We start from the raw sequence: 14,574 nt of genomic DNA, 5'->3' as shown, positions 1-14,574 counted from the left end.
TTGAGCCCAGGAGTGTGAGGTTGCTGTGAGCTAGGCTGACGCCACGGCACTCTAGCCCGGGCAACACAGTGAGACTCTGTCTCAAAAAAAAAAAAAATACAATTTTGGTTTGGTTTTGGTTTGCTTTTGTTTTAAAGGAGTTTAATAAACATATCTGTGCTTATCAGAAGAATGTTTTGCTTTGATGAGGGAGGCTTTTTCAATTCTTAACCTCTGAGTATGTGGTATGTATTTTCATTGGTTAAAATGAATTCAACACATCAATTTTGGTCTTAAATAAAAGAGGACAAGTTTTCATAGGTACCCCTACCTTTGCTTATTATTCCCCTGCCTACTTTGAGGATTTATTGAAGAAGAAAGGTAAAGTAAAGGAGACTTTCCATGCTTTTGCCTAGGGTAGTTCGAAAACAGTGAAATCGTAAGTCATGCATTTTGAATAAAATTGCTGTTTTAAATTTTTGTTTTAGGATAGTGGAGATTATCCACTTACCATGGCTGGTCCTCAGTGGAAGAAGTTCAAATCCAGTTTTTGTGAATTCATTGGCGTATTAGTACGACAATGTCAATATAGCATCATATATGATGAATACATGATGGATACAGTCATTTCACTTCTTACAGGATTGTCTGACTCACAAGTCAGAGCATTTCGACATACAAGCACCCTGGCAGGTCAGTATTTAGAAATATTTTCTGCATATTGCCTTAGGTTAGAGATGAAAAAGGTTCTCATTAAAAGAGAAAGGAAATAATAGTGACACAAGTTAATTAATCTTATTTATAAAGTGACCGCTAACAGGACACTTCGCCCACCTCCAACCCTTCTGTAAATTACTGGAAATGGGATGGTATTTTTAGTCTTGGTTCTGTGAAGGTGTACTATAGCTAGTATATGGTGATGTCCTTGTGGTAAACGTATTTGAATACCATGACACAATAAGAGAAAATTAGACAATAGGTATGTGTTGGGTTCCTAGAAGATGTTATTAGGGGAAGATACTGACAGCAGATTTGGGTAACTGTCACAGTCATTTTGGATATGTAATCCTGATGACCTTATAGTTTGTCTCTGGTATGCGTATCCCCACCTCCCCCAGGTATGATGGCCCCTATTGGACAGTGCTTATTCTTTTAATCACACAACAAAAGGTTGATTTTTCTTATGTCTTTGGGTAACTTTAGCCAGGCCAAATTCTTCGATCTTTACATTTTAGTGAAACAAGTTATATTTTTACACCTGAAAAAAAAATCTTTTATACTAAAGGTAAAGTTGCTGATACACTATTACTGAATATGTGCTTTTTGATTTGAATTTGAATAAATCAAATAGGCTTTGTTATTATAGTCTTCTAAGCCTCAATGATATTTTGATTTTGAAAACAAAAATTTTTCATTCTCTAACTGTGGGAATTTTTTTTTCTTTAGAATTATTTTCTCACAGAATTAAAACTATGATTAAAGATATGCTTCTAAATCTTCCATTATTAAAAATAAAATGTAGATGGTTTCTCATAGTTTCACCATTTTTGCTTTCAGATTTTAAATCACAAAATGTGAATGTGCTCTTGTTTAGTGTACTTAATATGGTATTCAGTGTCAAGAATTTGATGGCTAAAAGTAAATTAAAACAAGTATTATGGCACAAGGTGAATAAATTTATTTTAGATCAGAGTGACTAGCTGGTTTGCTCAGGGCTTGAAATGGCACGGAACAGAAAGCTGCAAAGTCTCTCTTTAAAGAGAACCAGTAGCCACAAATTAAGATGTAGTTTTGTCTTGTATCATGCAATGCACTAAGTCTGAGAAATGGTCTGGAGCAAGTTAAAGAAAACATAAAGTGATCAGATCTTTCAATTAATAAATTTTAAATCCCAGGCAATAAGATTCTTGTCCCAGGCTTAAGAGTTCAGTAACAGGAGGTACAGATCTGGAGGAAGTTTTATGAAAAGGCACTTAAATGAGTGCCATTTTGCTCTTTGTACTTCTGACTTTTCATGTAGATTTGTTGTTCGCAATCTCATCATTGTCCTTATGATATGTGACAGAGTAAAATTAAAGGAACACAAATACTGATAAAACTCTTCAATATTTTTATACAGTGTAATTTGATATAAAGCAGTCAAGTTCCCTTTAATTGCTGAGAAAGCTAAATGACTTCTGTGTGAACTTAAATTTACTCAGAAGGTGAATCCTGATCAATGAAAAAGATCATTTAGGGGACATACTATAAAATAGTGGGATTTAAGCAAAGTTTGGAGTCAGATTACCTTGTTTCGAGTCTGGGTTTAACTACTTATACAAACTGTAATCTGACGCAAATTCTTTAATCTCCCTGAGCTTCAATATCCTCATGAATGAAGTGGGGATAATTTTTTTTGTCTTTTTTTTTTTATTATTTCAGCATATTATAGGGGTACAGATGTTTAGGTTACGTATGTTGCCCTTCCCCCCCCCCCAAGTCCGAGTTTCAAATATGCCCATCCTTTGGGTGGTGCGCATTGCACTCTTTGTGTATGCATATACCCGTCCCCTCCCGCCTCCCCTCTGCCCAACATCCAATAGATGTTATTCTTATATGTGCACTTATGTGTTGATCAGTTAAAACCAATTTGCTGGTGAGTACATGTGGTGCTTATTTTTCCATTCTTGGGATACTTAACTTAGTAGAGTGGGTTCCAGCTCTATCCAGGAAAATAGAAGAGGTGCTAGATCAGCATTGTTTCTTATGGCTGCGTAGTACTCCATGGTATACATATACCACATTTTATTAATCCACTCATGTATTGATGGACACTTGGGTTGTTTCCACATCTTTGCAATTGTGAGTTGTGCTGCTATAAACATTCGGGTGCAGGTGTCTTTCTTATACAGTATCATTTGCTCTTTTGGGTAGATGCCCAGTAATGGGATTGCTGGATCGGATGGTACTTCTACTTGTATCTCTTGAAGGTATCTCCATATTGTTTTCCACAGAGGTTGTGCTAGTTTGCAGTCCCACCAACAGTGCATGAGTGTTCCTATCTCTCCGCATGCACGCCAACATTTATTGTTTTGGGACTTTTTGATAAAGGCCAGTCTCACTGGAGATAAGTGATATCTCATTGTGGTTTTAATTTGCATTTCCCTGATGATTAGAGATGTTGAGCATTTTTTCATATGTTTTTTGGCCATTATTCTGTCTTCTTTTGAAAAGTTTCTGTTCATGTCCTTTGCCCACTTTTTGATAGGGTCGTTTGATTTTTTTCTTCTTGATTTTCAATGGGGATAATTCTTAACTTTGAATGCTATTGTGAGGATTAGGAGATAATCCATGGAAGTACTTAACATAGGTAATTGACTGACACATAGTAAGTATTCAATACACATTAGCTGTTGTTTTATTACTGTTGTCATTTGTAGCAAGCAGCTGTATTTTTCTTTCCTGTTAGAAGCAGAGCAGCTCATCTCTGCTTAATTTGATCTTAAATTGTAAATTTTTGCATGTTAGACTAATTTCAACATTTTATCCTTTTAAAAATAGCTATGAAGTTGATGACAGCTTTGGTGAATGTGGCACTAAATCTTAGCATTAATATGGATAATACACAAAGGCAATATGAGGCAGAACGGAATAAAATGATTGGAAAACGAGCCAATGAGAGGCTAGAACTCCTGCTACAAAAGCGGAAAGAGGTATACTTTTATATTGAACATTTAGGCTATTAATGTGTGAGCACCTTGGTTGCCATTAGTTATGATATAACTTTGTTAGTACCTCAGGTATTTTTTTGAAAGATTTAAGTTTAACGTATTTCAGGTTATGTGTCTGACTTAAAGTTTTGTTGAATGACCATGCTAACAATACCTTGTGTATCTTTTCTGTGTCCGTGGGCTAGTATTAAGAGTACTGGGCTTTAAGTAAGGAGACCTGGATCAGTCTGAAAAGTTGTTGTAAACCTTCATATTATTCATCTTTATTGTGCATAACTCCCCACACCTTGTTGTTAGGATGAAATGAGGTTTTGCAATAATGTGAAATCATTTTGAAAAATAGCTTCTAAGCTATTTATTGGCATCTAAATCAGTTTTTTTGTAGATTAACATTAATGACTGCCCACCAAATTTAGCTTTGAATGAGGAAGGTATTTTCTTGTCAGCCTTAACGCTAAATAATGGTAAATAAAATCCTCTGATGTTGTGTTTGTAATTTAAATTCTTTCTTCATTGGTGATAAAATATTTTGCCATCTAACAATGGAGATGTTTCTTTTCATTTCTAGTAGACAAAGTCTGAAGTTTCAAAAATATTAGTAATGCAGTTGAGTTCAAATAGTTGTCATGGTAATCCGTAAACTGACCTTGATTTTTTTTGTGGGGGAAGTAGCTATAATTTTAAATTGTTTATTTCTGAAATCATTGATAACATTTTTAAATACCCTGATTGTAGAAAAATAAGAAAAATACTGCTCATTTCCCTCATGCCTAAATTCCTCATCTTTTTTATATAATTTGAAATGAAAAATGGATGCTTTTGCCCCTTAACATACTTAATAAATTTCATTGTTTGACTTATTATGTGAATATAAAGCATGTCTTAGTCCTTGAAATTATGGCCTAATTCTTGGACACAGGTTTAGGATTGTGAACATAGAATGAGTAGATAAAGATAAAAGGGCTTAGAGATTAAAATTCCTGTACAAATATACTACTAAGTTAGGGTTACGTTTTTAAACACGTTGAAAGGCATCCTGCACCTTTGACTGTGCTAATGTGTATAAGAAGTGCGTGCCTTTGTTAGCCTTATTTGGAAATGTAAGATTATATTCATGCAAAGAAAAAAATACTTTTTACAAAAGCACAGAATATAATCTAAAAGCTAATTTATCCTTAGATTGTAACTCCCAAGCTCTGAATTGAAAATTTATGTAAGTGTACTGGTTATCCAATATTTGAAATGTTTATTTGATTATTTCAGGTCAATCTTTCTTCCCTCAAAAGAGTTTAGCAGGGAGACAATTTTTTTACCTGGTTATTTTATTCTAATTCCTTTTGTTCTTTGACCAGACACTAGTTAACATGACTCTTTTTCAGACTATAAATATCAAGATAATGAGAAATTGTTAAGCTTTTTTGATATGAACAAATATGTTATATAACAAATGATCTGAAGTATTAATAATAAATTACATAATAAATTTCTTTACAGTTCCTTTATACAATGAAATTTTGTAAGCATTAGAAAAGAATTAATCTGCCAGCTAAATATTAAAACCCAAGTCAGATATTTCAGGTACCAAGAAACTTTAGCTACCTGATGTACAACTGTTAATTTTTCTAAGTGGTGGTTGTTGTTGGTAGAATTAAAAATTAGATGTAACCACCAAAATAATGGAGAATCCTACATTTTTTCGTGCTTGTAACAACTTTTCAGTGTTCTTTTGGTTGTCTTCCTTTATAATTCAAAAGAAATGGTGTGTTCTTTACAGCTTCAGGAAAATCAAGATGAAATAGAGAATATGATGAATGCAATATTTAAAGGAGTGTTTGTACATAGATACCGGTAAGTCAGGACAATTTTTTCATAAGTAGCGCTGTGTAATTTTTACTCTGCAAGTTTGGATGTTTATTGGTTTATGCTGTATAAATTAGTGGAAAGAATGGTATAGTAGATCAATGTTAGAATCTAAGCTCAGCCACTGAGTCACTCTGGTCAAGTCATTTAACTCCTCTGATTTTCATGTTTCCCATCTGAAAAATGGGGTAATGGTGTGATTGACTTGTAGCTGCCCAGCTAGAGGAAGTTACTGCAATTATTAGGAGTCAGGGTATAAAATACTTAATTGCTTTTGGATGTACTGTGTTAGTAGAGACTTGATATGCTGACTCCTGACTCTCTTCTCTTCCACTTGAATATCAGTGGGAAAGTTTGGATAGGTTAAAGTGAGATATTTTCTTTTGCTATATTGAATGAACAAAGGAATGAAATAGGTAATCTTATACAATTTCTGCTGTAACGTATTCTTAAATGTTGGCAGTATTTTTATTCAGCTTCTCCCACATTTCTTCAACTTGGCAGTATTGAATCAGGTTAATGCTTGCTTTGTAATGTCCCCATGTCCATTCTTACATTTTTATTTCTATTGTCACCATTACCTTAGTCTGTTACCTCATCATTCTCATGCCTAGAGATTATTGCAGTTTTCCTAAAACATCCTTTTATTGTGTTATTCTTCTGCCTTCAATGACCTACCAGTACCCACAGGATGAATTTAAAATCATTTAGTATGACATTCAAATCCCAATTGAGCTTGGCCTCAATGTTATGTGTAAGTAATTCTCACCTGGAAAATTGTGCTCTAGCCAGACTAGTGTGCCTGCTGTGTTCTGAACACACCATGCTCAGCAAGTATGAGCAAAGGCTGGGATGTGGTATGGTGTAAAAGGTGGGGATGGGATTTCGTTTGTAGTTTTACTTAATTTTAAATATGTATGTGTTGGTAATTATGCTTCGCCACCTGGACTATAAGCTTTTGGCATTTGGGGCCATGCTTCAGTTCTACTTTTTAATCCCCAGTTATACTTGAGATACTGTTACATTTATAGTAGGTATGAAGTCCTTGGTATGTCTTAAATAAATGGTAAGTCCTGGGTATAGTGGCACTAATTATACATAATTTTCCTTCTTTTATTCAGCGATGCAATAGCTGAAATCCGAGCTATATGCATTGAGGAGATTGGCATTTGGATGAAAATGTATAGTGATGCCTTTCTTAATGACAGTTATTTAAAATACGTTGGTTGGACTATGCATGATAAGGTAAGATGTGCCCTGCAGATTGCTTCTGTCTACGCAAGGCATGGCTGTCTGCAGCTCTTATTCATGAGTTATCTGCCTGTATGTATACCTGGGGCCACATTCCTCATATGCCTTTCTCCATTATTCTTTTGTATCTGCTCTGTGAAACCTTGGTCTCAATCACATAAAGTCCCTTAGATTTTTTAAATCCTGGCTACTGATTTAACCTTCATTGTGAATTGATTTTTGTGCTGAAATACTAGGATCCTGTACGTGGTAATAGTGAAGCATTTCTTAGAGCACTGAGAAGACCCCTTAATCCGTTGTTAGCTGAGTGCTATATATTTTTGTCAAATTCTTCAATTTTGATCCTCTCTTTTCAAATGAAGGTATCTTAGCCAGATTATACCTTCCAATTTGGTCTCTGACTTTTTATTTTTTTCATTAAACTACTGTTCTCTTACAGTGCCTCTTTATCAGCCTTGAAGAAGTTCCTGGTATACATATTCCTTCCAAACATTACTTTCTGTAAAGGAAAATTTACTGTGAAATATGCTTCTGTTGTCTTTCACAGTAGTTTTGCTCTAAACAAATTTTCAAAAAACGATCATTTGACAGAAATAGTAACCCCATAGGTATTTAGTCTTAAGTGTATGTACTGATTTCTATTTTTGCATTATCAACGATAACAGTTTCTGAAGAAATGCTGTTGTATAAAACATGTTTAAAACTTTAAAGTAGAAAATACTGTATATATCTTGAATATTCAGGTTGAAAACATAGTTTTAATGCATTTTCTCTTCTTGTTTTTTTGTTATTTTAGCAAGGTGAAGTAAGACTCAAATGTCTTACTGCTCTACAAGGGCTTTATTATAACAAAGAGCTAAATTCCAAACTGGAGCTTTTTACCAGTCGGTTCAAGGTTAGTATTACTTTAAGTATTTAAAAATTACCTATAATTTGAAAATATTTTTCTCTTGCTTTCCTTTTAAAAAATATTTTAATTTTTTTGTCCTTAGGATAGAATTGTGTCTATGACCCTTGACAAAGAATATGATGTTGCAGTACAAGCAATAAAATTACTCACTCTTGTTTTACAGTAAGTATGTATTTGTTGCATATCTGGACTAATGTGCAGATACCTAAATAATAGATTAGAGTGCTTCAAAATCATCTAGTTCTAAATTTTAATAGCCTAAATCATGTGATTGTACAGCTAGAAGTTTCCTCATGTAAAGTTGAGAAAACACAGGAAGAAGGAAACATAGAACTTATGAAATTCTGAGGGAGGAATTCATGTGTTCCCATTCTCTTGGCCAGTTTCCTTCCTATTTTACTGTTTTTGGTGCTCTCGAAATTAAAAATGTGCTTATTATATTTTATCACACATTTAAAGTATGAGCATTTACTAAAACATATATTTCTCTTAGTACCTATAAACAATCTGAATTTAAGACATTCAACTATGTCTAATACGCTAATATCTAGAAATGATGTTATTCACATTTTTCCTTTTTAAAAAATTTGTGGTAAAATATGTATAACATAAAATTAACCACTTTAACCATTTTTGAGTGTGTGTGTGTGTGTGTCTATATATGGTTTTAGTGGCATTATGTGTATTCACATTATTGTGCAATTGCCACTGCTATCCATCTCCAGAACTCTGTACCTATTAAACACTAAATCCCCACTGCTCCCTTCCCCCAGACCCTGGTAACCACTGGTTCTGTTCTGGCTCTGTGAATTTTCCTATTTCATATAAGCGGAATCGTAAAATATTTGTCCATTTGTGTCTGGCTTATTTCACTCAGCATGTCTTCAAGGTTCATCAATGTTATTGTGCATATATCAGAATTTTGTTCCTTTTTATGGCTGAATAATGTTTCATTGTATATGTGTATACCACGTTTTGTTTATTCATCCCCGAATGAGTTTGGGCTCATTCTACCTTTTGACAATTGTGAATGACATTGCTTTGTGCATGGGTGGTGGAAGTATCTGTTCAAGTCCTGCTTTCAATTATTTTGTGTATACCCAGAGGTGGAATTCCTGGATCATATGGTATCCTGTTTAATTTTTAGGGGGGGGAACTGTCATATTGTTTTCCATAGCAGTTGTGCCATTTTACATTCCCAACAGCAATGTACAAGAGTTCCAATTTCTCTACATCCTCACCAACACTTGTTTTCTGCTTTTCAAATAAATATTTATCAAGTGCTGTCTCCATTCTAATCACTTGGGTGGTATGTTAGGCCTCTTAAAATCTTCCTGTTTCAAAATTAAATCTTTTATAAAAACACCTAGTAGTAAACAAGCAATCCACCAGATGTATATGAAGAAACATTAATAAAATGCAAGTAAGGGACATAAAAGAAGACTTAAATTTGGAAAGCTTACCTTAGGAAAACTCAATATTTAAAGATTTATTATTTCCCTTTATCTGTATATTTAACACAGTCCAAATAATAATGGCAAAGAGTATTTTTTTTTAACCATAGAAAGCTAATTCTGACACTCATATGGAAAAATTGTGTAAGAGTAGCCAGCAGAATGTATTAAAAACCAATGAGTGAGGACTAGTCCAATATGATTTTAAGTCATATTATAAAGCCGTAATATTTTTTTAAAAGATACAATATTAAATTATAAAAAACCATAGTAATTTTAATTATGGTCTCAGTGCATGAATACACAAAAAGATCAGTGGAGTAGAATAAAAATAGAGACAAACATAAATACGTGTAGGATTCTAGTATAAGATGAAGGTGGCATTTCCTGTCAGAAGTACCGTCAATAAATGTTTTTGTAACAAGTTGTATTTTGGGGAAAAGTAAAATGGGGCTCCTGTTTCATTCCTTACCCCAAAATAATTTCCAGTTGGATGAAATATTTAAATGCTAATAAATGAAACCATGAAAGTATAGTTGAAAGTGTGAGAAGAGTTAAAATTTTTATTTTATATATAAAATGATTGTACAAAATTTTTTCTGAACATGACATAAAACCTAGACAAAAAAGATCAATGAATTAACCACATTATAATCAAAAAATGTCTATATGGCATGAAGTACCATAAACAAACTCTGAAAACAAATATCAGCTTAACGTTTCAAAAAAGAAAGATAATGTCAGATTCGGTGAAATACTTGCATCACAGGGATCAGTTTCTGCAAATCAATTAAAAGAACAGAAGCCCAGTAGGAAAATAGTCAAATGTTATGGATCAGATCATTAAGAGAAAATAAAAGAGAAATTTAAACTTATGAGAAAATGTTCAGCCACACTTAAAAGCATACATTTTAAATTGATACCATTTTTTACCTATTTACTTGGCAAAGATAAAAAGTGTTTGATGGCCGGGCGCGGTGGCTCACGCCTGTAATCTTAGCACTCTGGGAGGCTGAGGCGGGTGAATCACTCAAGGTCAGGAGTTCGAGACCAGCCTGAGCAAGAGCAAGACCCCGTCTCTACTAAAAATAGAAAGAAATTATTTGGACAACTGAAAATCTATATAGAAAAAATTAGCCGGGCATGGTGGCGCATGCCTGTAGTCGCAGCTACTCGGGAGGCTGAGGCAAGAGGATTACTTGAGCCCAGGAGTTTGAGGTTGCTGTGAGCTAGGCTGATGCCACGACACTCTACTCTGGGCAACAGAGTGAGACTCTGTCTCAAAAAAAAAAAAAGTGTTTGATAATATACTATATTGTTGAGGCTATGCTGAAACAGGCCCTTTTACAGTTAATGAGAGTATAAATTGGTTTAAGTTCCTTGGAGAAAATTGGCAGTATCTATCAAAATTTAAAATGTTCATGTTCACTAACACAGCATTTGTTTGTAATAGCAGTTTTTTTTTTTTTAATTTTATTTTTGAGACAAGGTCTCACTCTGTTGCCTGGTCTAGAATGCAGTGGTGTCATCATAGCTCACTCCAATCTCAAACACTTGGGTTCAAGTGATCTTGCCTAAGCCTCCTGAGTAGCTGGGACTACAGGCACGTGCCAGCATGCCTGGCTGATATTTTTTTTTCTTTTTTTGAGACAGAGTCTCACTCTCTTGCCTAGGCTAGAGTGCCATGGCATCAGGCTAGCTCACAGCAACCTCAAACTCCTGGGCTCAAGCGATCCTCCTACCTCAGCCTCCCGGGTAGCTGGGACTACAGGCATGCACCACCATGCCTGGCTAATTTTTCTATTTTTAGTTGTTTGGCCAATTTCTTTCTATTTTTAGTAGAGACGGAGTCTCGCTCTTGCTCAGGCTGGTCTCGAACTCCTGAGCTCAAGCAATCCTCCTGCCTCGTCCTCCCAGAGTGTTAGGATTACAGGCGTGAGCCACCATGCCCGGCCCCTGGCTGATTTTTTTGTTTTTTGTAGACAAAGGGTCTGGCTATGTTGCCCAGGTTGGTTTTGAACTCCTGATCTCAAGTGATCCTCTTGCCTTGACCTCCCAAAGTGCTGGGATTACAGGCATGAAATTTATTACAGGCTCCCGGCCTATAATAGCAGAATTTTGAAAACAACTGAGATATTTGTCAATAGATGAAGAATTAAATTAGTGTATAAGATAATAGCTAATATAAACACTTTATGTGGATTATCTCATTCAATACAGCAGCCTAGTGACATGGTGGTGGTTATTATCCCCATTTATATGAAATAGACTACACTGTAGTCATTTAAAAAGGCAGTTCTAGATATATTGACATTTTTGGAGAATACACTTACCTAGGGGCTTTTTGAGCAGTCTGTTAACTATTGCATGTTTCCTTAATTTTAATTGAATTTAAAATTATAAACATATGTAAAGATACTGAAACAATTCTGAAATAAGAACAGTACTCTAGATATATTTCTGTAGCTTCCTCCTTCCTCCATAATACACTATGAATATCTTGTTTCTGATATTTTTATTAAAGATAATAATAGACATACCATTTGTATTGATTTTTCAGCCGGGTGTATACGTAATAATTGAAACTTGTTAGGAATGTTCCTTCTCAAAAAGTTAAAACGAATGAGCTACCACAGATTTGCACTACTTTAACTGGTTTGATTCAATGTTTTTTGGTTATAAAAACCACAAGTGGTTTTTCCAAAACAATCAAGTATTAGAGTAATTTAAATCAAAGTGCTTTGAAACTTGAATTTTAACAATGTAGTTTCTTTTTCTCTGAAAAAGTAGTAGCATTTCTTTCACATCAGAGTTCTGGAAACCTTTAGCACAACAGAAAACCAAAAAGTAAAAAGTATCTGTGTTCTTCAACTATCTATGCAGTGTTCTCAGGCATAAGATCAGGAAAATGAGCACTACATTTTAGTAAGATTTTTTCCAATGATAAATTACAATTAAAGATCTTTGTCACTTAAATTTTAATTATTTGGAAAATCCACTTATATTGCCTTCTGTGGTATTCAGTACATGGTAGATGAAGTATTCTTTATCAGTGTGAGATAAAGGCATTAGTATATTTTAATGTGATATTGTGTTCCTCAATATTGCTAAGAAATATATGCAATGTTATCTGTGATTATTAACTCTAAGTTCTTAGCATGCTGCCACTTTCTGCATTAGTTTTGTCTTCCCTTTCTCTTTGGCATCTATGTCACATTATTCTGTTAAACGTTCATTTTTTACATTCTGTATTCAGCCTTAGTTTTACCTGCTATTTTTTATCTTTGATCTTAATATAGTACTCAGTTCTTTTTGGTTGGGGTAAGCTTTTACTGGCAGACAATAATTAAGTAAAGTTGGTTTCTTTATTTTTTCTTTAACACAACTCTGTGAAAGTTTACAGTTTTTAAAAAATGTATCAGTATGAATTTTTATACTCAATACATTTAGAATTACGACATTATTTAAAAAAACACCTTTTACTGCTCATTTCTCTTTAGGAGTAGTGAAGAAGTTCTTACTGCAGAAGATTGTGAAAATGTCTATCATCTGGTTTATTCAGCTCACCGGCCAGTAGCAGTAGCAGCTGGAGAATTTCTCTACAAAAAGTAAGTCTATATTTCTGCTATTCATTTTCTATAGTATACTTTCATAGCAGTAATTTATTATCTTGTACTTGATATTAAAAACTATATATGAAAACTTATTTTTTAAAATAGTACAGGTCAAATTGAAACTTTCACATTGTATTTACCGTTTCCTTTAAAAGTTTAGATTTCTCTTAATTGTTTTTTTCCAAAATATTAAGGAGATACAAGTGTTTTTGTTACATGGATGAATTGAATAATGCTGAAGTCAGGGCTTTTAGTGTACCAATAGGTACATTTTAGTCTTAAACTTAATTTTCCTTTGCTGTAGAAAATATTAGAAGGTTCTGCTTCAAGTAGTTAATATAGTTTGACATCCAAATTGCAAGAATCCTACAATCCTTTTACTTTTATGATGCTATTTAACATCTCAGGTAGTATGGATAGCAGTGTGAATGATCACAGAAAACATTCAGTGAATGTTCTGTAATGGCTTTCAAAGAGAACATTTCGAACCACTTGGATTAAACTTTCATTTTTTGTAAGATTTTATTAAAATGCCCATTTGGGGTGCAACATTTGTCAGAAAGAGTAGGTGGTGTAAAACATTCACACTACAGTTTTCTGTTAATCACTATCCAGTGTTAAGTCTCTTTTGTTGTTTAAGAGAAAGAACAGTTATCCTATCCATAGAAAAAGAACACTAAGTTGGAATAGTTTTGCAAGAAGGATAGAAGGAAAAGATACATTCAGTTTTAAAGAAAAATATATTTCATAGATTTTTGTGCATAAATGGTATAGGTTAGTCAGTGTACTACTTTATGAATGGAAGCAGTTGTATAAAATGCAGTAAGGTTTTTAAAAAGAAATAATTTATAACTCATTACAATTAACTTGAGAAGTTAGTTTAAAAGGACTTAGAAGTACCATCAAGGGTGAAATGAAAAAGGTTTATAGGAATTATTTGCTTGATGTTGGGCAGTATTATACCTTCCCAGTCCCCTTTTACTCCTTTGTTAAATGTTTAAATATGGAATCCAGACAGTTAATTTTTTTGATTAGGAAATAGAGTTTTATGTTATTTTATAATAAATATTTTTACTTTGTTCGTAGGCTCTTCAGTCGTAGAGATCCAGAGGATGATGGAATGATGAAAAGAAGGGGAAGACAAGGTCCAAATGCGAACCTTGTTAAGACATTGGTTTTTTTCTTTCTAGAAAGTGAGGTTAGTTGTATTGCTTATTTTATACTTATGTTCAAAAATTTTGGAGAAAGTATTAAAATGAGGTACATCTTAACATCTTCCATGTAACACAATAAATTTTAAATAGTTTGGAGATATACTCATCCCACAAAATCTTTAAAATAGGCTTTGTACTTTTATAGTAAGATCTTTAAACAATAGGATTTATAGTGCTGAGAACATGAATTTTGGAATCAGAAAAACCTGATAATCAATTAGGCTCCTCTGCTTACAGTTTGTATAACTTTGGTTTAGCTACTTAATCTTTCTAGCTTCAGTTTCCTATTAAAAAAGATGCATTATAAATTCTCAGATAACACTGAGATAACCTGTGTAAAACTTTTAACACAGACCTAGCACATTGTAAGTTCTCAGATGTTGGTACCTGCTGTTATTTCTATTGTTGTATATGTGGATTTATATCAGTCTCAAGTTGAAAATCTAACTTGTTAATCAGATTTTGAGAGAGCTCAAAATTTATTTTTGGTGTTTATATCATGTATTATTTAATTAGTGTTAGGGACTTTTAATTTTCTAATTGTTTCTGTAGATATAATCGTTTTTTTTTTTTTTTTTTTTT

At 33.5% G+C, this 14,574-nt stretch overlaps 1 protein-coding gene across 1 annotated transcript in view; it reads left to right on the top strand.

Annotated features, from left to right (window-relative positions):
• The window catches only part of STAG2 (stromal antigen 2), a 135,421-nt gene that overhangs the window by 73,128 nt on the left and 47,719 nt on the right, over positions 1-14,574 (top strand). The window contains exons 6-13 of the mRNA XM_012664830.1: positions 468-672; positions 3,520-3,671; positions 5,464-5,537; positions 6,671-6,794; positions 7,597-7,695; positions 7,793-7,872; positions 12,665-12,772; positions 13,865-13,976. Coding sequence (XP_012520284.1) covers positions 468-672; positions 3,520-3,671; positions 5,464-5,537; positions 6,671-6,794; positions 7,597-7,695; positions 7,793-7,872; positions 12,665-12,772; positions 13,865-13,976 — 954 coding nt within the window. The remainder of the gene's footprint in view (positions 1-467; positions 673-3,519; positions 3,672-5,463; positions 5,538-6,670; positions 6,795-7,596; positions 7,696-7,792; positions 7,873-12,664; positions 12,773-13,864; positions 13,977-14,574) is intronic.

This window comes from Propithecus coquereli, unplaced genomic scaffold, assembly GCF_000956105.1.
Source record: "Propithecus coquereli isolate 6110/MARCELLA unplaced genomic scaffold, Pcoq_1.0 Scaffold92, whole genome shotgun sequence".
Classification (NCBI taxonomy): Eukaryota; Metazoa; Chordata; class Mammalia; order Primates; family Indriidae; genus Propithecus; species Propithecus coquereli.
Note: the sequence above shows the minus strand (reverse complement) of the source record. Positions and strands in the feature narration are given on the sequence as shown.